General features: G+C 34.9%; 1 protein-coding gene across 5 annotated transcripts in view; it reads right to left on the minus strand.

Moving 5' to 3' along the window:
• The window catches only part of Lrba (LPS responsive beige-like anchor protein), a 478,937-nt gene that overhangs the window by 378,403 nt on the left and 76,141 nt on the right, over positions 1-24,393 (minus strand). For all 5 annotated transcript variants that reach the window (XM_041659437.1, XM_041659438.1, XM_041659435.1 and 2 more), the window contains exons 15-27: positions 24,097-24,176; positions 23,427-23,489; positions 22,541-22,638; positions 21,082-21,174; positions 20,816-20,924; positions 20,177-20,258; positions 18,222-18,345; positions 17,602-17,794; positions 4,360-5,403; positions 3,137-3,315; positions 2,201-2,354; positions 1,646-1,826; positions 37-164 (exon numbers count right to left, since the gene is read on the minus strand). In XM_041659437.1, coding sequence (XP_041515371.1) covers positions 37-164; positions 1,646-1,826; positions 2,201-2,354; positions 3,137-3,315; positions 4,360-5,403; positions 17,602-17,794; positions 18,222-18,345; positions 20,177-20,258; positions 20,816-20,924; positions 21,082-21,174; positions 22,541-22,638; positions 23,427-23,489; positions 24,097-24,176 — 2,528 coding nt within the window. The remainder of the gene's footprint in view (positions 1-36; positions 165-1,645; positions 1,827-2,200; positions 2,355-3,136; positions 3,316-4,359; positions 5,404-17,601; positions 17,795-18,221; positions 18,346-20,176; positions 20,259-20,815; positions 20,925-21,081; positions 21,175-22,540; positions 22,639-23,426; positions 23,490-24,096; positions 24,177-24,393) is intronic.

Raw genomic sequence — 24,393 nt, forward strand, 5'->3', positions numbered from 1 at the left:
ATATGCTTTTGTGAAATGAATGCGTCCACATCTTACTTTCGCTGCAGACTTCCCCATGGGCATCAGGCCATGCACTGTCTTCAAGCTTTGTGCTGCATCTCCTCGAGCTCTCAGCTGCGAGTGCTGCTGGCACTCCAGGCAATTCCTTACAGCCACTGCACACACTATATTGTATTTTAAGACAAAGATTGGGAAAGAGAAGAAAGTTATATTTAAGGTTACAGCAAAGATATAAATCACCTACACAGTACGATTCCCGTTACACTTTATTCAAAACAGATTACCTTCAACAAATTCCTAAAATGTCCCTAGACTCTCACCTAATGTTTATTGTCTGATTTTATTCTCTGCTACAGTTAGGAGCTGGGAAAACAGCTCAGGTAGCAGAGCGCTTATCCAGCATTGCTGTGACTTTAGGTTTAATCCCTAGTCTCAGCATAAAACAAGGTTTGGTGGTATATGCCTGTATTCCAACACTTGAGAGGAGGCAGCAAGATGGCTAGTTCAGATGTCATCTTCAACTACACAGCAGTTCAAAACCAACTTTCATAGAATCTTACTTCAAAACATGTCCTGCAGCAGCCTCAAAAGCAATTTAGGGAGTTCTGCTGAAAGGGACTCTCTTGTGCTACAAAGGGCTGAACCCCGAGCCTCGGAATGAGAGTCAGCTAACCTAACACTGTGTACAGCAAACCCAGCTCAGAAATCCTAATAAGTTTAAAGACAGAGCAGGCCTATGCAGACAAATCTACATTCAGATTTCAACTGCACTAATTATGGTTTTAAATTTGAGATAAATTTCCTAATTTTTTGATCTACAATTCTCTCGTGAACAAAAGAATAAAATGGTTGTCATTAAAATATCAAACTCAACACTAATGACAGAAGTTAAAAAATGATATATTTATTATGACTTTATGAAGACAGTCATTTATAAAAACAGCAGAAGTCATAGTTCCTAAGGATTTGCTCCCATTTCTTAGGTCCTCTCTCTCCACTATATTGTCTCCATAAGCAAGTCAGTTAACCAAATCTCAGCACTTACTCCTAGGTACAGGAACCCTTATGCAAAGGAGAGGGGTTTACTTTACCTAGCAAAGCTGTCTTCAGACTCAGCAGTCAAACAGTCATTCTGAAGACATTTGCGTTCACTTAAGGAAGAAGTGTTCCCAGAAAACTGAGATTTAAAGATTTTTGTTAACTAATTTAATAAACTATCCAAGCTTATTTGAATAAAAGTGTACTTGAGTGATGACCACGTAGACCATGCCTACTGAAGTGTGTTTGGAAGAGAAAGGGATCAGCATCTCATGGTACTTGGAAGACCAACTTGGGCCTCACCCAAGATAAATATGCATGCTAAGAAGATCTGATGATGACGTATAAAATCTGCAGGGCACTACTTCAGAAAAGAGAAGCTAACAGAGAGGGTGACTGTTAATCAGAATCACCTCAGCAACATGTTGATTATGCCCAACCCATGACAAACTCGCTAACTACCTCAATGTGCTCCGAAACGCAGGCGTGTGGCAACATGGCAAGCATACACATTCTCCTCAAAATAAGAAAAGTTTTACTTATCCATCAGTGTGGATGACTGAGAATGTTAAATATAATTCTTAACTAATGGCTTTTAAGAGCTTACCAAGTCGGAGACACTGCCGTAGAATTCCTCCAGACGACATATTTTTTTCAGCTTCAATTTCAGTGAATCCAAGAGAACTTGCAAATACAAGCACATCCACGAGGCTAATTAGCCTCTGCAAAAATGTCACTGAGGTTTCTACTGAAAGACCTTGAGTAGGCTCAATATTCTCCAGCTCGTGCTGCAAAGTAGAAAGTCTGGTAATTATGTCTCCTACTAATTATGTCTACTGGCTTCCGCAAATTTCTACCTTTTTTCAAGGTCAGGCTTTCTGGAAATCTAGAACAATAGACTGATTTGCTCTTTTGATGTAAAAAGAAAAAAACAATGAGAATACTTCTAAAGGATTCTTCATGAGCTCACTCATGCCTGATAAAGTAACATTCTTCATAGGTTTTTCATTCCTGCAACACATGCTAAGATTTTTTTCAGGTAAATATGAAGGTGTGTATTTTATTACAGCAGTTATGATGTATAGCAACCACTGCATTAAACTTTAATCATAAGATGCATTCATACTATCACACCACTTGTATGTAGTAGGTAAGTCCTTACTGTGGCCGACGTAGCAGCTGAGAGCAATGGCAGTATACCCCCACAAGCCATGACCATGTTGTCCATCACTTGAGAGATGAGATGAATTGTGTTGTGTACAAAGATGACATTATCGCTGCTATTCACGAAGTCCATAACTGTCTTTGTTGAATGGCTGTCCAAAGATAAATTATGTTTACTGATGAAGCTAAAGAAAGGAAACCAAAGTATGCCTGCTGAAGGCGAGGCAGAAAAGAAGATGCTTTTAAATCTGGGGGTGCACACTTCCTCAGAAACAAGTAAAGTAAGTACTCCTCGCCAGCAGTTACCATCTATGTCCAACACACAGCTGTGCTAAAGCACAGACACTATTCATCACATATCTGAGTTAAAGAATTGAATGAAACCATACTTATTGAGAAGTCAAAGCAAAAATTAAGAGGCAAATGGTACTACATGTGCTATTAAAAATTAATTTTTACTACTACTTTCTTATATAATGGTATAAAATTCTTTTAAATATGGTAAGAGTCACATACAAACAAAAATCAACAAACTGGGTTGTTTAAAAATTGCAAATTGCACAATGGAAAATACATAGATTTCTTATGATAAATATAAGAGCAATGTCGTACATGAATTTCAACTAGATTTTGGCATTTACAATAATAAGTCTACTTGGAACACCTACCTTCTAGTTAATTCTAGTATGAAAAAAATTATATAAAACGTTAAGTAATTTTTAATAAGGGAAATCTTGAATTTTTATGGTCTTGAGTTCAAATTGGGTTTCCATGCATAGAACGGAAAATAAAAGTTAATGTGATAAAATACCAACATAGAATAATTTGCTTTTTCAATCAAATGTATGGAGTAATGTAAAATGTTTACATAAATTTCTTTGAAAAGAGAAACTAAGATTTATATATGTCATCTCTAGTGAACACTTGAACAAACCTTCTCCACATCTGTATATCTGTTTCTATGGAAAATAAGAGATCAGTGAGCAAACGCTGATGCATCTGAGACCACTTGAACTCAGGAATGCGAAACATGGTAGACCTGGTGTCCCTCCTTTGCTGGTCAACAGCATCTGCGGCTGTTCCTTGCCCTGGCTCTTCCTGTTGCCTTGATACCTAGTAGAGAAAAGTTTAAGTTATAAAGTAGGTTTAACTTCAAAAAGAAAAACATTAGCAAAGAAAGACTATCAACAAGTAGTCTTACCATACAGTTAAAGCAAAGCCACCAACAACACTAATACCACAATTCACCAAAAATTAGCATGGAGCCATGTTATTGTAGACATTGTCACTGTGTAGCATTTCACAAAGGAATCAAGCAGTTTTTAATTTTGAATATTAGCAAAGACAACAGTATTTATTATCCAGACAGTAAATAGATTATTCTTTGTTAGTTAAAATAAGAATTAACAAAAGTCAACATAATAAACAGCAGATAAAACAACAACAACCAAAAAAAAGGGAGGAAATGAGGAACAAAGGTTAAGAAAAAGAGGTGGGGAAGAAAAGCAATAATAATTACGTGTAGCACATGTCACTGTGAAATACTGATTAAAAAGAAAGTTGTGCATCTCAATCACACAGACTCCCCTCATAGTACCAACAGACCCTTAAATTTGAAACCACACTCATGCACTGGAAAATACACACTCCCAGATTTAACTGGAAAAGCAATGTGCTAGAATTGATTTAGCTGAAGAAGAAAAAGCAAGTATTTCCTATAGCTGCTTTATAAACTAAACTTATGCCAATTCTAAAGTTTGAAGGTGGTAATGATTGGTGATGCTGTGTTAAAATAATAACAAAAATTGCCACTTAATGAACTCACATTAGCCTTGAGAGTATAATCAGTAGGAGAGTATTTACACAGCATACATAAAACCCTGGGTTCAATCCTCAGCACCACAAAATTGAATGAATGAGAAAATAGTCATAAATTCAGACTAATTGCCAAATATTATAGAACCATTTGACATATACACTTACATAATTGTTAGTAATATTATACTAACCAAATAAAAGTATCCACGCTTACTGTTTTTAACAGTGCAAATTCATGACAAAGAGACAATGCAGGTACACACAGTGAACACAAACAAATACGCAGGCAAAATATGCATACGTTTTTTTAAGTTTTTTTAAAGACAGTTCTATAATTACCTCAAGCCCATGTCGTTGCGGCTGGGTTGCTTCCATGCTTGTACTTGCCTTCAGTTCAAACCTCTCAGTATCTGAAGCAACACTGGAAACATCGAGCTTAGCAATCTTTTGCTCGGAAGTAACAGGCGCCTCGGAGCCATTATCAACACAATCACTAACTGATTCAGTTTCTCCAGCAGGGTTGGTTGCTTTTATCCCTTCATCCAGCACCTCATCAATGTCTGACTGCACAGTTGTTGGGGAAACAGGAGCTTCTGGTGAGGTAGCTAACGGCCCTGGTGTGGCCATAGTTATGAACGTAGAATCTTTAGAATCTCCAGTTTCACTATCATTTTGAATCTTAGTAACAGGCGCTTCCTCTTGAACTTCACAGTCCTTTTCACATGTGGCTTCAGGGGCAGCTACAGACACACTATTACCCTGGAGCTCTGTGGGCAGACCGGCTTCCTCGCTAGGGCTGCTTTCTACCTTCAGTTCCACATAATCATCATCTTCTTCTTCCTCTACTCCAGATTTTCCCAGTAATTCTGGCAACTCTGCAGCATCTTGTTCTGAGGGAGAACTTATGGAAGCACTTATTTCACTGATGATCACAGTATCTTTGCCAGGTAGTTCAAAAGAATTAGAGACAAGAGTCATAGATTCTACTACCTCAGAAGAAGCTTCTAAATCGCATGCATCCTCTGTCTTGTTTGTTGCTATTTCTTCTAAATTGGCTTGATTCAGTAACTCTTGGCTTCCTTGCTCCATCTTCTTTTGGTCATTAGACGTATCGGGTGTCTGCAGTTCAATGTTGGATGCAGAATCCACGGAACTTGCCTTTCCAATACTTGAGTTCTCATCACTATTTCTAGTAAAATGAGGAGAGTTGGGAGAATCCTTCAGATCAGAGTGTTGGGGCCCAATTGAAACATCACCATCCCTGGAAACATCAGTAACTTCTGGAACCAGACTTGAAGAACATGGCCCTAATCCTTCATCATCTTTTCCCTGCTGCTCCCTAAATATATTGGCAAGATTTTCTTTGTGTATTTCAAAAGTAACCTATAAGAAATATATATAATCAGTTAAGAGATGTATTTTTAATGAGCACCACTTATAGAACATAAAATTAAAATTCTTTCAACAATTTCATAAATGTATAACTAATGATAAAACTTATGCTACTTATAACTCCTCATTTTGATAAAATAATTTGAATGATAACAGGTGGCATACTGTGAAATTACAAGAACATAGTTACTCATAAAACTTACTCATAAAGACATATGGGAAAAGAATTCATAATTCCTCTAGCCTCTCTATATATTATGCCAGGATCTAAGTATAGGCCCACTGGAAAGAGCATTACACACTGGATAATATACAGCTTTAATAACATGAAAACCCATTTCTTTATCATTTATCCTCAGAAGAAATTTTTTTAAATATTTATTTATTATGTATATAATATCCTGTGTACATATATGCCTACAGGCCAGAAGAGGGCACCAGACCTCATTACAGATGGTTGTGAGCCACCATGTGGTTGCTGGGAATTGAACTCAGGACCTTTGGAAAAGCAGGCAATGCTCTTAACCGCTGAGCCATCTCTCCAGCCCCGAAAATTTTTAAATAAATTAATTATCCTTGATATTATGGTAGCTCTAAATATAGCTATAAGACCCAAAATCTTATTTATACTTAGCTAATGGATACAAGTTATTTTCATAATGGAGAAAAAAGTCAAATGTTCCCACAAAGGTTAACCATTATTTTCAAAGTTTTAACTGGTTACAAATGGTGTCTCTCTCTTTCTGTGCAATACAAAAGCTGGAGCTTTATAAGACAGAACACAAGACTAAAAATTTTGAAATTACAAGTACGTAATATATGTATATGTAAATGTAAATATATATAATATATTCATCCTACTGTCATGTTGGATTGGAGACTGAGTTATTAAGGGGAAAAAAATACTACAAGTTAGATAGCATTTACTTTCAGGATTTGAAATGCTTTTAAAATTTTAAATTCAGTTGGTTTACTAATTTACCTTTAATTTATTCCAACATTCTAAAAGCTAAGTGATAATTGAATAATTACCACCGTCGTTATCTTTTTATGCTGTTTTCTAAAGGTATTTGTGACTTAAAACTGATAATTCACAATTAATTACCAGATATTGTTCTAAATTACCCAGCTAAAGGACTACTCATTAATCTTCACAATCATTTGATTGCTAATCTATAGCTGTGTGTAATGTTTGGAAAGCACTTCTTTAAACTCCCAGTTAAAGGTACTGATGTGCTATTAACGACAAGACTTTTTGCCACTTCCTACAACTTAGTTGGCACTCAAATTTACTAACTAGGAGATAAAGGAGAAATTAACTAGGACACTCTTATTATCTTTTATTTCATATATTAAGAATGCTTAACACATAAAAATTTAGACCTTTTAAAAATTGGTAGGCACATCTAGCAACTAGATTTGCTTTAAACAAGTGTATCTTTTGACTGTGGTAATTTGTACAACGTTTGTTGAAAGTGATAACTTGGTTTCTAGTCCTTAGGTTAACAATGTTTTCCACAACAGATAAATAAGACATATGTTTTCAAGGCAACTGAATCATTCCCTATGAGAAATCAATGTACATCAGTCAAAAGATTACTACCACAAACAAGATCTTTTAGAGACTGACAGAACAGCATTCAACATTCATACATGGAAGAAGTAAAATAGTAAAATAAAATTACAAATATTGATTTGTCATACACAAAGCACTTATTCAAATGTATATTCAATAATTTTTCTACTATTAAAGTTTTCTAGTGAGAAATCAAATTTGAGGCATATGCTATCTCAGGGAAACTATTTAAGTGAATATATTATGAAAATAACATTACAAGCTTAAAAACAAAGGGAAACTACCCCATAAGAAAAACAAGTGATATAGGCCATAAACACTGTACATTCATTCCTTCATACAATAAACCAAAAGTGATTCAGAAATAGGAAAGTTCACATGGCTCAAATACAAATAGTATATGGTATAAAAATGTCTTTTTACCACAGTCTACCTCAAATGCAAAAATTCTACCAACAATCAGGTAATTAATCAACTATTAATTTCTCATGTGTTATGCCTGAGTATTGTTTTTCATATACGCACAGGTATAAATTGCCCTATAAAAACTGTTATATTAAAAAAATCCTATATTAAAAAATATTGGAATAACCAATATTTCAAATTTTTTCACCTAATTATTTTTGGTCAATTAGATCAAAATAATATTATTTTAAAGTCTTCTTATAACAAGTTGGTACAGAATATTTTATAAATCTAAAGTAATTTTTACACATTCTTCCATGAGATGTCTGAGTGTGCCCCTTGGGCATAATTGTATTGTCTCTGTAATTTCTAATTGGGAATACTAAGACATAACTGTGTTGTCTCTCTCTGTAATTTCTAATTGGGAATACTGATCTCGAATTTTAAGCAGGTCTTCCTAATCTGCTACTGGTCTTTTGACTCTGAGTTTTAGAAGAACTGTGTTTGATTATTTGTTTTTTTGGGGGGTTTTTTGTTTTGTTTGGGGGGGTTTGGTAACAAAGATGTATTTATTTGCTTGCAGTTGACAGAGTTCAGAGTGCTCTATCAAAAAATACAGTACTGGGACTGGAGAGATTGCTCAGAGGTTGAGAGCATTGCTTGCTCTTCCAAAGGTCCTGAGTTCAATTCCCAGCAACCACATGGTGGCTCACAACCATCTGTAATGAGGTCTGGTGCCTTCTTCTGGCCTGCAGTCACACACACAGAATATTGTATACATAATAAATAAATAAATATTAAAAAAAACAGTACTTTAAGCATCTAATGTATTTTGAGCTGAGGAACTGAAAAATGTTGGGAAGACCTCTGAACTAAAGCTCCCATGTCTTAAGAAACAAGTCATGAAACTAAGACATGCCCCCAAAGACGCCCTCCCTGTAATGGGAGGAAAAGAATAACCTTATTTCCACAAAGAGTAGATACTGGAAGGAATTTAAACTTCTGACAATTTGCTAATTTACTTGTAGCTCATGCCTCTTCATCTTATGTCTTTCCACAATGTTTCCTCTTTGTCTAACACAGCACAAAAATAGCAAATTAATGGCTTCACTGATTATTCACATCCTTATGAAGGGCTTAAAATTTATTTTAAATGAATTGATAGACTTATTTACTTTTGTCAGTCTAATTGCCATTAAGATAAAATGCATAGGCAGGAAAGCATTTTCTCCCCTACAAGAGTTTTCTCAAATTTGCTGATGAGGGAGGGGGACTTGATCAGGGGAGGGGAGGGAAATGGGAGGTGGTGGCGGGGAGGAGGCAGAAATCTTTAATAAATAAATAAATTTTTAAAAAAAGAGTTTTCTCACAAATCTGCAGTTCTTACTCTAAAGATCACCATAATTATTACTAAGCAACCATAATAAATGTAAAATAAACTTCCTCCTTTCATAAAATGATTTAAGCAACATTTCCTTACCAATATGACATGAGTATATAAAGAGAAACCCTTAAGAACATTAGTATCTGTATTAAATATGGTAATACCTGGGAATATTCTAGAATTTACTTAAAACAAAATAAAAACTTGTTACCCAAATTTTCAGAGTGTCATAATTCCTAAGTAGTAACCGTTCACCAATCAATAATACTCTTTTCAAGGCACTCAATTAAGCTCATTTTCAAATGTGATTCTTTGTGCATGTTTAAGTTCTTAAGCAAAAGTTAACATATTGATGACTCATCACAATACCAGAAGCATTTGGTATCACTGACAAATACTTAATAGCAATTCTATGATTTTCATCACATAAAGATAAGACAACTCATGACAAAATAATACAGGAACCAGATTGTGATAGTACAAATTCATAATGCCAGCACTTGTGAGACAGAGGCAGGAGACTCTGGAGTTCAAAGTCGGCCTTACCATTTGAGTGGTCATATGGAAACCTACTACAGTAGAAGCTTCTTAAAACACATATATTAAAAAAATCTAAATGGAATCACCAAATAATGGAGGAGACAAAGGCCCAACTAGGCTTCTCTTTCCACCAAATGCAATCTTCAGTGCCAAGAATGTGTTATATCTAATTGAATTGTTGGCCAAATGGACCCGCGTGGAAACACCCAAACAACTCGGGCTATTGCCAAGGCTACTTACTAGTTTTCCTTCACAAACTGATAGTACAGCCCTATTACTGAAGACAATACCTACAAAACCCATTCAGCATGGAGAAGTAAAACTGATGGCTACCTAGAATCTCCTAATATTCATGGAATTGGAAGTACTCTGCATACTACCAAAAGAGAAGGGTAACCACCAACCCAGTACAGATCCAGCAATCTACAGTGGTAACCTGCTGTGCAATATGTTGGTGTAGGGGCACAAAGCTGTGGGAGTAACCAACCACTATTTGATTGGATTTATGGCCCACTCCATAAGATGGAACCCATGCCAGACACTGCTTAGGTGGCCAAGAATTTGAGAGTAGATAGGCCATGAACCTGGAGAAAACCAAACACCACTGTTCTGCCAAAGGAACATAGCAATATAATGACTTCTAATGGAATTCCGCACACCCATAGATCAGGTCTCACTTTGCCATCACAGAAAAGTTTCTTCCTGTAGTAGAGATGTTAATTAATATACAGGCCCACAACTGAAAAAAAAAAAGTGCTGAGAATGAGAGATACTGAAACACTCAGTCCTAAATGGGATGTCTTCATTAAACCTCTCCCGTCAGTACCGGATGTTCTGTGTTGTTGGGTGTCAAATGTTGGGTGTTCTGTGTTGTATGGGTCATCAAAGAAAGGGGTTACTCCAAGATGAATTTTAGGCCTGTGTGGCAGCAGAAATGCCCAACTTCTGATAGACTGACCCTCACACAGCTGTTCAAAGGCATATTTATTGATTGTTAGACAAAGTTGTTTTTTGGATAAACAAGTTCCTCATACCAAAGTCCCTGATCTAATCTATGTTTTTCTGAAGGAAAGCATCACACCCCCGCCACTTTAGTCTTCACTGCACACTGCTTGCAGTACCCAATAACCCAAGAGCTCCAGGTGTGCCAGAACTGTCTTGTGACTACAGTCATGCAAAGGTTGTAAAGCTGCTTCAGAAAAACAACTGTATAAATCACAGAGGACAATCAAATTCCACCAAAATCCCTCCATGGTTAAAGTACTTCCAGAAAGCAACTACCCTTGATACAGTGATTCTGCTAGATTCCTACAATACCTCGGGAGAACTATACAAAGAGGAAGTGGAAAGATTGTAAGAGCCAGGATGGACAGAGGACACTGTCCTCTAAACACAGCAGGACAGACACACAATATGAACTCACAGAGACACTGGCAGCATGCACAGGCCTGCATGGGTCTGCACCAGAGAGGTTCACAGTGCTGAGAAGAAAAATGGACACGAGACCTCATCCCTAACCCAGAAGTTATCTCTAAACTGACAACCGCTCTCAAAGAAAAATATCAGTTTTCTTCAGTGGAGACTTCCTATGTGTATGAGCCACACTTAAGAGCAGGCCTCGTGCCCAGCAGCAAATGGCATTTTTGAAGATATTTTGTCTCAAACTACGTTTGTTGGGCCATTTTTTCCATACAGGTCTTTTGTTTACATATTATGAATTCTCAGTATGTATTTTTATGCTGTGTGTATGTATGTGTGTGCTATTCTTGTGTTTTCTCTTTGTTTTGTTTTATTCTAGTTTGATTTGGTTTTTTTATTTGTCTTTCTGTTTTCTAAAGAGAGAAAGGTGTGGAGTTGGACATGTGGGGAGATGGTGAGGATCTGGGAACACATTATAGAAGGAGAGAGAAAACCATAATCATAATATATTTTTAATTATTTTTAATAAAAAAAAAGAAAAAGAAAAAAAGGGAGACTGCCTAAGCTATACAGGGGAACCCTGTCACAAAAAGCAGTGGCTAAGAAAGGAGATAGCTCAGAGAGTGGGTTCTGCACAGTACTCACAAACCTGGCTTTTCCCCAATACTGCAGAAAGAGCAGCAGCCCAGAATAAATAATGTAATGATCTTTTCTACTTTAATAAGAAGTAATCATCATCAATTTTATTTTCTTTGTCCCTAATTTTGCAAAGATAGATGCTTTTCTCATCCAATATATCCTGATTGCAATTGCCCTCCCTCAACTCCTCCCAGTACCTCCTCCCATCCGGATGGGTCTCTCATTAAAGAAGAGGCTTCTAAGAGAAAACAACAAAACAAAACATAAAAAAAATAAAACATAAGCTCAAACAAAAACTATCGTATTCAACATGGGTAAGGTAAAACAACAGAAAGAAAAGAGCCCAAGAGAAGGCACAAGAATAGCCATACCCCTGATCTCATCTGACCAATTTTATTTTCTTGAAAAAAGAATCTAAACACATGTTTACATGCAAATCCAGTATCTAAACTACTAAAAATTTTTAGGAAGCAGTTTCATGCAACTACTAAAACATTCTAAAATGCATGATAAATATTCTAAAATACAGAACTCTTTCTGGAAATTCTACAGAGATGTATCCTACAAAAAGATAAGACTGAGGGGTGTGCACACATGAAAATGGCATCGCGGAGCAACAACAAGAAAGTTAATATTTATACAATACAGTATGGTATAAATTAATAATTCTGTTTTAGTGATCACTTCCAAAAGCTCTTCCAAATAAAATTCTGGAGAATTCTAGAAAACAAAGCAAATCTAAATAGAACCACTTCAAGGATAGGAAAGGTTCATTACATTTAGATGTTCCATAATGCCAAAGCCAAATTTACTTTTTTATGCTATAACACAGCACATATATCAAATACTATGTAACCATTAAAATGTCAAGTAGTTCTGCAACTAAATGAAAACAGATCATAAAAAAGCATAAATGCAACCAGAGTTTTGGAAGAAAATAATTACTTGTTGTTTGTATATTTACATATATGGATTCGTGGACCTGAGGATCCTACCCAAATACTAATACTAAGTCATATTCAGATATCAGTGGTTTTGTGTATATACAAATCTTTGTGTTACTTTCAAATTTTAAAAGAAACAGCAAAAGGTATTTTTATTTAAAAATTATTTAACACAAAGATATTTCATCAATCATGCATAAAATGCAAATCTGTGAAACATGAAAAATTTATACCTTTTGACATTGCTTTTTTATTTTTTTAAATACATTTTATTTGTGTATGAGTATTTGTGTGTTCATGCACCACAGCACAAGTACAAGTCGGTTCTCTCCTAACTATGAGTTCAAGGGTCAAACTCAGGCTTATCAGGTTGGGAAGGCAATATATACCTTTTACCCGCTAAGCCATCTCATTGGCTCTTGAAACTTCTTAATGGGTAACTTTTAATCTTATTATTCTACCATTTTGCCTATAACATGGCTGAAATGAACAATTAAACAATTTCCACACTGCTAACAGTAGGTAATACACTCTAATAATCTAAGGTCCTTAAGTATTTTATCCAGATTCATCCATTTGAGCACAATCTAATCCACACTTCATTTGTAATTCAAGTACTATTAATTTTTACTTGTCCATTATTTTGCATCTTTTGGCAACACAGATCTAGAGAAAATACACTGTCTAAAGATTGAAGCTCCATTTCTTTATATAAAAAAGAGCATTTTTAGGTCATTCTCACAATTAATAAATTGAAATAATTTAAAGTGTAATTAAATAAACATTACAGCATACCAAATGAAAACATTATTACTTAACTGTATTACAGTTCACCCTTTTCTAAAGAGGGAAACGTATTAAAGATGAAAACATAGACAACAATGAAATTACACAGATTGCTGGGCACACATCTGAAACCCCCGGTTCACAGTAAGCAGCCCAGGTCAGTTCCTAGAAGCCTATTACTGCTTATAAAACCGAGTTCCACTATTGGTGGGACAGCACACAATGACAAACAGCTTCCCTGCTACAAAGGTGGCAGGAAATCTATCAAACTGAACAATAAAACTGCAATTGAGTTTCTTTGGCTTTTTATAGCTGCTGCATATATCCTGGTGTAACTGCAAAAGCAAAAGCTTTTCCAATTCTGCAACTAAGTTCTTTACACACCGGTTCTTCATCAAGAACTACAATATAAATTCGTGATATGAAAACCACAAATCACTGCAAAACGCAAAAGGTAAGCTTCATTTTAAAACCACATGTAAGAACGTACTTAAAATGCTTTTAAATGGACACTTTCACAGACAGAAAATTTGGTTACAAGAACTTCAACAGAATCTTTAGCATACTACAAATTGTTCATCTCCTTAACTAAGTAATTCATACCTATCACTAAAAGCACAAGTTGCTCATTTTAAAAATAACTGTTAACATTTCAACAACAACCAAAAAAATAATGAATGTAGTAGCATTTAAATAAGTTATTTTGTATAAATTTTATAAGAAAGAAATAACTTTTAACTTTTAATCAATGAAGAAAATCCCCACAAAGAAAATAAAAATATATGTATGGGAAATTAAAAGTTGAAATTACATGAGCCAACTTGAAACAAGTTTTTCTTTGCCCTCTCACAATTCCATTTGGTAGCTTGTTTGTTTTTTTTTTTAAATATATCATCATAGCAAAAATGTGGCAAATCTAGTTTTATTCCAATTTAAAAATACAAAAATAAAAACACTTCACAATTTCTTACGTCAGCATTTCCTTGAAAAGGAGGCAGAGAACTGGCTTTTATCGAAAAGTAGACACAGGGCCTCTCCTTAAAGCAATTATTTTCTTTGCAAAGCAGTTTTAAGTTCTGTTTCAAATCAAAAGGCAATGACGTAAAGAAAAATATAAACTGAACAATGCCTGCCTCTTCTCTCTGAGCACTCTGAATTTATTCTATATAATCTATGTCTAGAATAAATATAAATAACTGGATAGATAAATAAGTGTATAAATGAATGAATGTTGCTTGCAATTACTACATAAAATAGTATATTTCCTCCTTTTAACATTCTCTGCACCAAATTTAAACTCACAAAAAGGCAAACAGACTTTTCATGATTAAAAATCTATTAAGAAATCATAAACTGAGGTACACATTCAGTTTCTTTCGACTCTCCATATCTCATATACTCTTTTCTAAAAAGTAAAATATCTTATACTACAGTATCAACTTAATGTTAAGTTGGACAGGGAAGAATTTTATGAAAATAGCAAAAGTATTTCCTGCATAGACAGAGGATTATCCAAACGTCCTTGTATAGAAGTTTATTTTACATATATGTGTGTACATATGTGTATATATAACCGCCAGAAGGCCAGAAGAACAGACTGGGTAGAGATACTAGAGAGAAAAGAAAAAGATGTAAGGAGGTGACATCGGTTGAGAGGGAGAAGACAGCGACAGAGAGGAAAGCAGAAAGTTGAGCAGGCAATCATGCAGGTACAGATCATATGAAACGACCACGATCTCTCAACCACTATATGAGAAGATTGATACATACAATCAATACAGACGGACATGAGACACTACAAAAATTACATGCTGCGTGTTCAGACAGACTGGGTGACCAGGTAAGCTATCATCTAAAACTGAAATCCTAAACAAGGTAAAGGATTTCATTAAATGGAAGGGGCTGTATAAAGAAAGACTTAACTCAGCATGGCGTATTTGAAAATAACTGTAACCTACAGCCAGAGTGTAGTTTCTTGTCAAGCAGTGAAAGTTAGAAAATACTTCTATCAATGCCATCAATGAAAGACAGGGCAAACATATGTGAAAAGGTAATTTTTAAAAATAATCTTGCTATTAAAAGAAATAACAAACTGCCTACGAAAACAAGATGTTATTTTTAGATTGATATATTCCTAATATTACATAGGTTCAGTGGCACTATATTGTTTGGGTAGAAATCTACAAGCAAATCCAGTCCCATAGAGTTATGTAGCTGGTGAGGACAGCTTCACAGATCCTCGGAAAAGATCTCAAGGACTCCCAAACTCTTCTGGTGACACACCAACATCTCTCGGGAGGTTATATTCCCAAGCCATCCTTCCTAAGGTAAACTCATATACACTCAGAACACATGCTTGGCACTTTCCTAACCTGCAATCCCAACAGATAGCTTTGAAATCTAATCCAAATGTCTGCGAGGCTCAAATGCAACTCAATTTCCCTCATTATCTCTCTGTAAAAGGTGAAAACCAGCTAACAGAGACTCAACCCAGCTTACAGCAGCCCACTGCAATGGAGGCAAAAGTACAAACCAAAAACAAGTACATAGAGATGGGAAACTGTTCCTGTACAGGATCTCATTCTGGACAGCTGAGGCTTTAAGAGTCATGTAGATTTTCGGGGGATATTCGATTTATCCTTGTAGTGCAAAAACAGCCACATATTAATAAATAAATAGATGGGAGTTTTTATGTTCCAGAATTTGTAACAGGCATGATTTTGTCCTTGGTTAGCTGAACAGTGCTCTTTGGACTAAACTGATCAGTCTCAAAAATTTGATGCATGGGAACAAAGGCACTTCATAAAAAGAGTTAATTTTCTTATTTCCCGCTAGATTTTCTTAATATTTACTTTTATTATTTTAATTGTGTGTGTGTGTGTGTGTGTGCATTTGGGTTTGTGTGTATGAATGCAGATGCCCTGAGAGGCCATGCATATTGGGTACCCCTGGAGCTAGAGTTAAAGGCAGTTAAGCCACTTGACACAGGTTCTAGTAACTGAACTTGGATCCTCTAACAGAGATTCTTCTACAATCTGGTGCTAGGATTAAAGGCATGAAGAACCACATAATAAGAAAACAAATATTTCGATTCTAATGGTACTTCAATTAAAAATTAAACCTTGGCAAATATTTTAAACTCCAGAAAAAGTGATGAACTGGTAATGAAACAATAAGAACTTACAAAGATAAATGGTGGTAAGAATATAAATGTATGCACTAGTATGAGGGAGGAAATTATATTATCTTATGAAGTCTTACATATTATAGTTCTAAGAATTTACATAAACTCCCAAATAAGCATAGTTTGTTCACCAACTGGTAGAAGAATAAAGTCAAGGCATGGAAGACTGAGATAACTGAGAAAATGAATACAACCCCAGGGGAAAATATGGATGAATCCAAGCAACAGCATACAAACAATAATTTGAAAAAAAAAAAACCATTTAACATGCTTGCACTAACCTTAAGTTTAAACACAAAAAAGGACATTATTTATAAGGTCTGATGACACACATGCTGCACTACGTTCAGTACGTAGAACTGACAAAACAAAAACTAAAAGAATTATATGAAGGTATGCACTATAGTCAGAGTATAATAGTAACATCAAATTACTTTAGTAGGGAGTAAGAATAGGAAATAGAATGAAGAATGATAGACAAAACATTTGAGAAGGGGTACTCAATTTTATAAATGCTAACTATTAGGTACATTGTTTTTTGTATCTTTCAATGTCTAGAATATTTCATTAAAAATTTTAAAGCTAACCAGCCTGTTCTACAGAGCTTGTTCCAGGACAGGCTCCAAAGCCACAGAGAAACCCTGTCTCAAAAAAACCAAAAAAAAAAAAATTTTAAAGCTAAAAAAGCAAAGAACAGATTGGAAGAGGTGACATAAGTCTACCACTCAGCACATAGGAAGTGGAGGCAGGAGGATCACAAGTTCCAGGTCACTTTTGACTAAATAGTGAATTCATGGCCATCCTGGGTTACACCGGATGAGTAAAACAGAAAAATAGGCGAGTAGTTTCTTTGAAACCAGTTTTTTTTACCTGACTTTGACCTGAGCAAAGCGCAAATATAAGCCATAACTTTCCTTTTTATTCAACATTATTTTATTTACAAGAAGAAAAAAAAACAAAAACAAAAAACAAAACCTTTCATCTTTGACCATGGTGCGCCACCTTGTGTTCAAAACTTTCTAACAACAATAAAAATTCAGATAAAAATATCTGAGTGTGGCATACATGAAAATATAAATTCCTATATGCTATGCCATGATGTTCAACTTTACTTAGTTGAAACCCACAGAATACTGTCATCGAAAATAATTATTTCAGATCTAAATAAGTTAGTAACATGCCTTTTTAGTCTTTACTATATCATGAGAAAATAACTTGCCTTTTTAATTTCAAACATATTAATATTCTTACTTAAATAAAATTAAAAATTATAGATATTTAAAATAACATACACTTGCATAAAGCAACTTACCTTTGAATGTGTGATGGATAACGTGTCTACCCACACGCGCCAGCCACCCCACTCATATTTGACTGCATGGTAAAGCAGGATTCTGAATATGGCATATACCATTTCTGTTATCTTTTGCTCATCTGAATTCATAGGATTAAAATAGCAAAGAGAAAGCATCCATTCTTGCCACACAGAGCACTGAAGCAAGCTCCTAAAAGTTATTAAAGAAATATTGAATTACTAAAAGCTATAAAATCAAGAGAATTCTAAACAGTAACTCAAGTTCTGTTTTAAAAAAAAAAAAAAACCTGGCCAGGCAGGATAGCTGCCTCAAGCCTTAACCCCAGAGGCAGAGGCAGGTGGATCTGAAGTGGAAGGCAGCCTGCTCTACAGAGGGAGCTACAGGACAGTCGGGGCTATACACAGAAACACTATCTCAAGGGGGAGTGAGAGGTAGAGGGCTGGATAACGTAGTTATCTATAAATATATTCAAAATAGTTATAACAACGTGGTAATAAAAAGTCTAACTCTGTGTGTTACTTCACACAGTCTTAAGAAGGAATTTTTCTAAGACAGACTGGAATGATTCAAAAGTAGGTATGAATAGTGTCAATGAATGCTCTCTGTTCCAGCTTACCTCCTGTTTTCTCTACTGTTATTAAAAAGTTTAATCATGTCAGAAAGAAAGGCTCGGCGAACCTCCATGCTCTCTGGGCACTGGGGAGAATTTCGAAGTAGGGTTGCAATTACTTTTAGTATCTCTGCAAGACAGTTCATAAATAAGTAAAAACCAAACACAAAAAATTCATGAAGGTAGATTAATGTAAACAATTTCTTTAGCTTTTCTTTATAAATATCTACTGAAAACATTTTACAAAAATGGGAAAAACATGCTGACTTATATTTTAAAGAATTTTTAAATTTACGAAAACAAACATACATTCATTAGAAAGAACTTATCAACAAGACAATGATTTAATGTCATATTGATGGCTTCTTCCACTCCTTACGATGGAACCCAGGATCATGGCATGATGAACAAATGCTCTACCACTGAGTAACAGACCAGCCAGAGTTGCATTGTACAGTTCAAACAGTATACTTAAATTATAAATGAACAAAATGTTTCGTCTCTACCAAAGAACAAAGTTGATCTTAAAGACAAACAAAAATTCTCACTATAATTAAAATCTTAAGGAGAAAAAAGAATAAATTTTTACTCTACAACAAAAATGATGGTATACATAGTCTTTCCTTTATGAAATAAATTTTTAAAGCTCTAAATATTTTTTCTCTAATTTTAAAGGTAAAATTAGAAAAAATAAGGAAAATAAAATTTACTCAACACCCCATCCCCAGAAAATGCACATAAAACTGCTACTGAATGGACATTTTGTACGGAAAGAATTTTTTAAAACACTACTTAGTCTGAACTATACAGATTATTAAAAATAGCTATAACTATAAATTTAAACGATATACTAAAACCTTAGCTACCTAATTAAAAGTTTAAGAATTCTAAGTCAGACGCTTGTCAAGAATTCTGATGAGTGAAATTAAACATTCAAAATGACAAAATGAAAATACTCTTCTACAGAATTAATGATATTTTTAGAGTAATTTCTAAACTCTTTGATAACTTTAAAAGTTTTCTACCAAACTATTAAAATGATGATGATATTCATGATAATAAGGTAATTGCATTACTCTGAGGATATGCTGTCCTAGGGCACTTCTGAAGGAAAACACATTCAACAGAGCCACCAGCTTCCCACAACGGAATGTAGATACTACTTATTATCATGATTTTAGAGTTCATAAAAGTCTCAAACTAGTAAAATAGGTAAAGATTGAACCCAGGTCGCCTCTTATTTTTTCTTTTTAATGTACATGGGTGTCTAATTTACATGCATGTCTATGTACCATGGCCATGGAATGACCATAGAGGCCAGAAGGGATCGGATCCTACAAGTACCATATGGCTGCTGGGATTTAACACGGGCCCAATAAAAGAAGAACCAGTGCTCTTGACCACTGAGACACCTTCTTCCAGTGCGGATTTAGCTGTTTCTTGAACATGACACTGCCCGCATCTTCTGAGTCAGTTACTCAGGCATTAAAGAATCAGACGGGACGGTTTGAATGCGTCATCTCCACAAGGCAGGTGCTACCCACATGACAAGGCTAAGAGGTGGGACCTTTGCGTAGTCAGGCCTTGAGGGCTCTCCAATTAATGAGATGAAGGCTATTTTTTAGGGCTTCTAGGGCGGCTCTCAGCTTGCTTGCTCTGTCTTCCTCAGTGGGCGGAGCAGCCCTTACCAAATCAAATAGAGGAACTTTCAGCTTGGTTTCTGAGCATACAAAATAAATTCTCCTTTTTTGAATTATTCAGTCTCAGCGACTATTTTAGAACAGCATGGCCTAAGTTGATAAAATACTCTAAAATTCTTACATTTAAATTTTTCCCTTTTCACTCTGAACAGTGAATGACAAAGTAAGACTTGGAAAGCAAAGGAAAAGTAAATTTCTTGCTTTTAAAATCGATACAAAGTAGCACATTATACACAGAAAAACAAAAGGTAAAATACATACGAGGGTTTTGTATTTTCACAGTAGAATCAGGATCTGGATGCTGTTTATGGACCACCTGAGTACAAATCTGCTCTATAAGAATCTGCAAAGGTAAACAACAAACTACATTAGCACAAAGGCTTAGTGAGTATCACCATTACGGAAGTCTAAGAATAATACTGAAGCTCCGTGTGCACAGCTGGGCACAGGACTCATGCCTATAACCCCAGCTCTAAGGGGGATGAGGCAGGAGGACTGCCAAGACTTTACAGCCTGTCTTGGCTACATAGCTAGGTTCTGGAACAGCATGAGCTTCAAAATGAGATGCCTTTTCAAAAGTAAAATTTATGATATAATCCTATATTTTCAATGCTAAGTAGTTTAGACACATAAATACCTTTAACATCATAATGCTATTTTTACTTCATTATAAAATATAACATCAAATAATCAACACAATGGAACAAACACAAAATAGGGCTAACTAGATTACTTAATAATTCATAATTAATAAACTTCTGAAGTTCAGTCATATTGCCTTCATATAAATAATTTAAAAGTGGTGTATTATAGACAAATGATCTCATTTTACTTAAATACTAGCAATTAAACACACATCTTCATAATAAATTAATGAGTAAATTCTAATTACATTCTTACCTCAAACAGAACATTATATGTGGTCATTGTGATTAGGTTTGTCTGAAGCATGAGTCTCTCAGCTAGCAACGAAAACAACCCATGTCCAAGCATGATTTCAGCTTTTCTCCTAAAATAACATGAAAGAAATCACAAAATACAGAGTTTTGAGGTTCACAACAAGATAAAGAAAATACAGATTGTTTTTTCTGATTATTAATCCAAACTCAATTATTCTTTAAATAAATAATATCCAACAGCTCACATTAGGTTTCATCCATACTCACTTTGGGGCCAGATGTTTTAAAAAATAGCCCAGTGCCTTGAGTGCTTGTACTCTGATTCCTTCACTTTTTGATGCCAAAAGTTTATAAACGACACTGAATAAATAAAAATTAAGAACAAACAAGTCTAAGTATAATTGTCAAAGTAAATGTCATTGCAAACTTATTTCAAATAACGTTAAGTAAATTTAATATACATTTGTGACATCTAAAAGTCATTAATCTCAGGCTTTAGAAACTTTTAGTAAAAACAAATGACAATTAACTAAATATTCTGAAAAAGACAAGCTAATCTCACTATATAAGCACGGCTTAAAGCACTATTTAATGGTAGCACATACTTAAACTTATAAATAATTATTCTCATCATGAAAAACAAAATAATGGACCAGTAATGTGTGATCATCAGGAAAGACATATAAATAACACAATCAGTTTTTAAAACAATTGATTATTAGGTGTGGTGGTACATGCCTACAAGTCCAACACTCAGGAAGCTGAGGCAGGAAGTGTGAATTACAAAGAAAGAAAACCCATGGATGCACTCTAAGCCTAACTACAGATATATGAGTAGGGTCTAGAGAGGAACCTCCTACTGTTGTAAAGTCAAACTGCTGTCTAAATACCTATGTTTATTCCCATATACAAGCCCCTCTCTCGCCATGAATGGCTGTGAATGTAGAAACTCATGCCTGATCACGATGGTGAGAATATGATAACGGTTGAGTACATAAACAAGACGCACTCAAAAGTTCAAGAGAACATGACAGAAGAGAGTAGGAAAGATTTAAGAGTTGGAAGACAGGGTGAGGGGCTATAAAGAGTAATCTTCTGGGTCTGGCATGGTTATTGTAATCTTGAAACCAGCCACAGCAGCTGCCTAGGGCCCAACAAGACTGGCAGTAGGCCCACACAAGATTGGCTCTCTCAACAGTCAGTTATGAATGGCAAAGGGGCTCGTGGGGTCCCAACTCTTCCTACAGAACTACTGCCTACTAAAAAACTCTAGAAAAGAGATATTCACTATCTTCAAGTTATACCCATTTGTGAACCAAACCAAAATCCAATACAAAGTTCCACAGATGGCTACAGATGGTCCAGTAGGTTACAAAAGAAATCATAAAGATATGAATATGGAAGCAGAATTTGGGGGACAAGGGAAGAGTGACAGGAAAGGGAGGTAAAAATAATTAAAATGCATTTCATACAGGTATGGAAATATCAAAATATAAAAAATTATAATCACAAAAATAGAATTATTTTATAACTTAAGACTCATTAACAAAAAAAAAATCATGAAATAACCTTGATTTTAATAAGCTTAGAAATCTTAAATTATGTCCTACTAAAAACTCTTTTCATAAACTAGAATCAAATAATGTCTCATATTTAAGAATCTAGTATTTCCAAAGTAATGATTTATAGTCAATATTACTATAACGCTCCATATCCTAACTCTTACCGTAACCCATTCCGCTGGTCAAAAGCAGGAATCATGGAGTTAGGATGCTCTGCCATCAATGCAACAAGCAATTGTAAAACATCCATTAGATTGTCGTCCTACAATTATTTTAGAAAATTAAAAATAAAAGGAAGAAAAATCAACTCTTTGAATACTGAATATTTCTGAAACAATATAAATTTCAACTTTAAATATGCAAATCTACAATATACCAGTTTTGAAAAACTGGATGTTCTATAAATATTTTAAGTATTTACTTATAATTATACCCTAAATGTACACTTCAAAGTATACACCAGAAAATAGCCAGAATCAAAGAGATAAAATAGCTTTTATGTTATAATATATCACAAAACATTATATTCTACAGAAATAGTGTGTCTGACTTAATGAATTATTTTTTGTTGTTGCCACCCACATTGGCAGTACTCAGGAATCTAATGCCCTCTTCTGGACTTCACAGGCACCAGGCACACACAGGATGCATTGGCATACACATCAGCAAACACATATACACAAGAGAGACAGACAGACAGACAGACAGAGAAAGAGAGAGAGAGAGACAGAGAGAGAGAAAAAGTCTGCTTAAAGTTAAGTTTACTTTTCTCTTTGTTACAATAGTTCCTAACAATATGCTTTAGCGTACTTTATTCACTAAATAAAATCCAATGTTAGCAACTTCTTAAAACCTTTCATGATGTTCCTAAGAGCCACACTGTGGCAACAAAAACGATTAAAATAAGGATTCATTAGCATCTAAAAAGACATTTATTCTCCATGACAGTGATATAATTAGTAAAGATTTCTTTGATGTTTTTACTTTTTAAAAAAATCCCTAATGCAGTTAAAAAAAATAAAATTCCCAAATCAGAAATTCAAGTATTACCTCATGCATAGTCAGCAGGTAATTAAGAATGGCCTGTAGCTCATCTTCCTTTACTCCAGAGTCCTTTAGAAAGATAATACACTTATCTTAGTATTGCATGCAAAAAAAAAATCATCTTTAAAATCAGAAATCATGCACACAGATTATTCAACTTCATCAGCTTCTATAAATCTAAAACTAACCCCAAAAAATCTAGATTTAAAAAAAAATTAAGAAAGCACAAAAGACATACAGTCTGCAAACTATACAGAAACCAAGGGGCAGGTCTCTTGCCGAATCTAATGTGACAGCTAATAAGGTACCACAGCATAAAGAACAAGGAGTGAAATGGTGAGAAAATACTGCACAAGCCAGTAATCCGAGCACCTACACCACACAGGCCAAGACCAGAACCTAGTGTTAAACAAGGGATCTAAATGTCTGCCAAATGAAAAAAGCAAATGGAGTTCTCATGAAAATTTCTATAACATATATTAAAGTGCCACTCTCCAATACTGTAGAGATCTATGAATACCCAAGAGAAACAAGAATGGAAAACAGAGGATGAAACAAGCATCTCTCAGCAAAGTTTCTATCCTATTTTACTGGCAAAGAGTAAACAGAGACCATATTTCATGTTAAATTATCTGCCACAACATGCAGCAAGGGATAGGAAAAGAAACAAACTTACCTTCATCACTAACTGCTTAATGAACATCAGTAAGAATGCTCTCAGAGAAAGTATTTCTTTCTGATTGGGTCGTGGTCCATCTTTAAAGATATACACAATTAGTATTTCAAAAACCTCAAGGCTACCTAAAATACAATGCTTTCATTTCCAGGAGCTTTTCTATATATTTGAAAGAAACATTGAGCTAAGCATAATGTTACAAACCTTTAAAGCCAGCACTCTGAAACAGAAGCAGGCAGATCTCTGCGTTTGAGGCCACGCTTCTCTACAGAATGGGTTCTAGGCCAGCCAGGGCTG

Source organism: Microtus oregoni, unplaced genomic scaffold (genome assembly GCF_018167655.1).
Source record: "Microtus oregoni isolate MIOR12 unplaced genomic scaffold, Mior012 000010F_ref0000083, whole genome shotgun sequence".
Lineage (NCBI taxonomy): Eukaryota > Metazoa > Chordata > Mammalia > Rodentia > Cricetidae > Microtus > Microtus oregoni.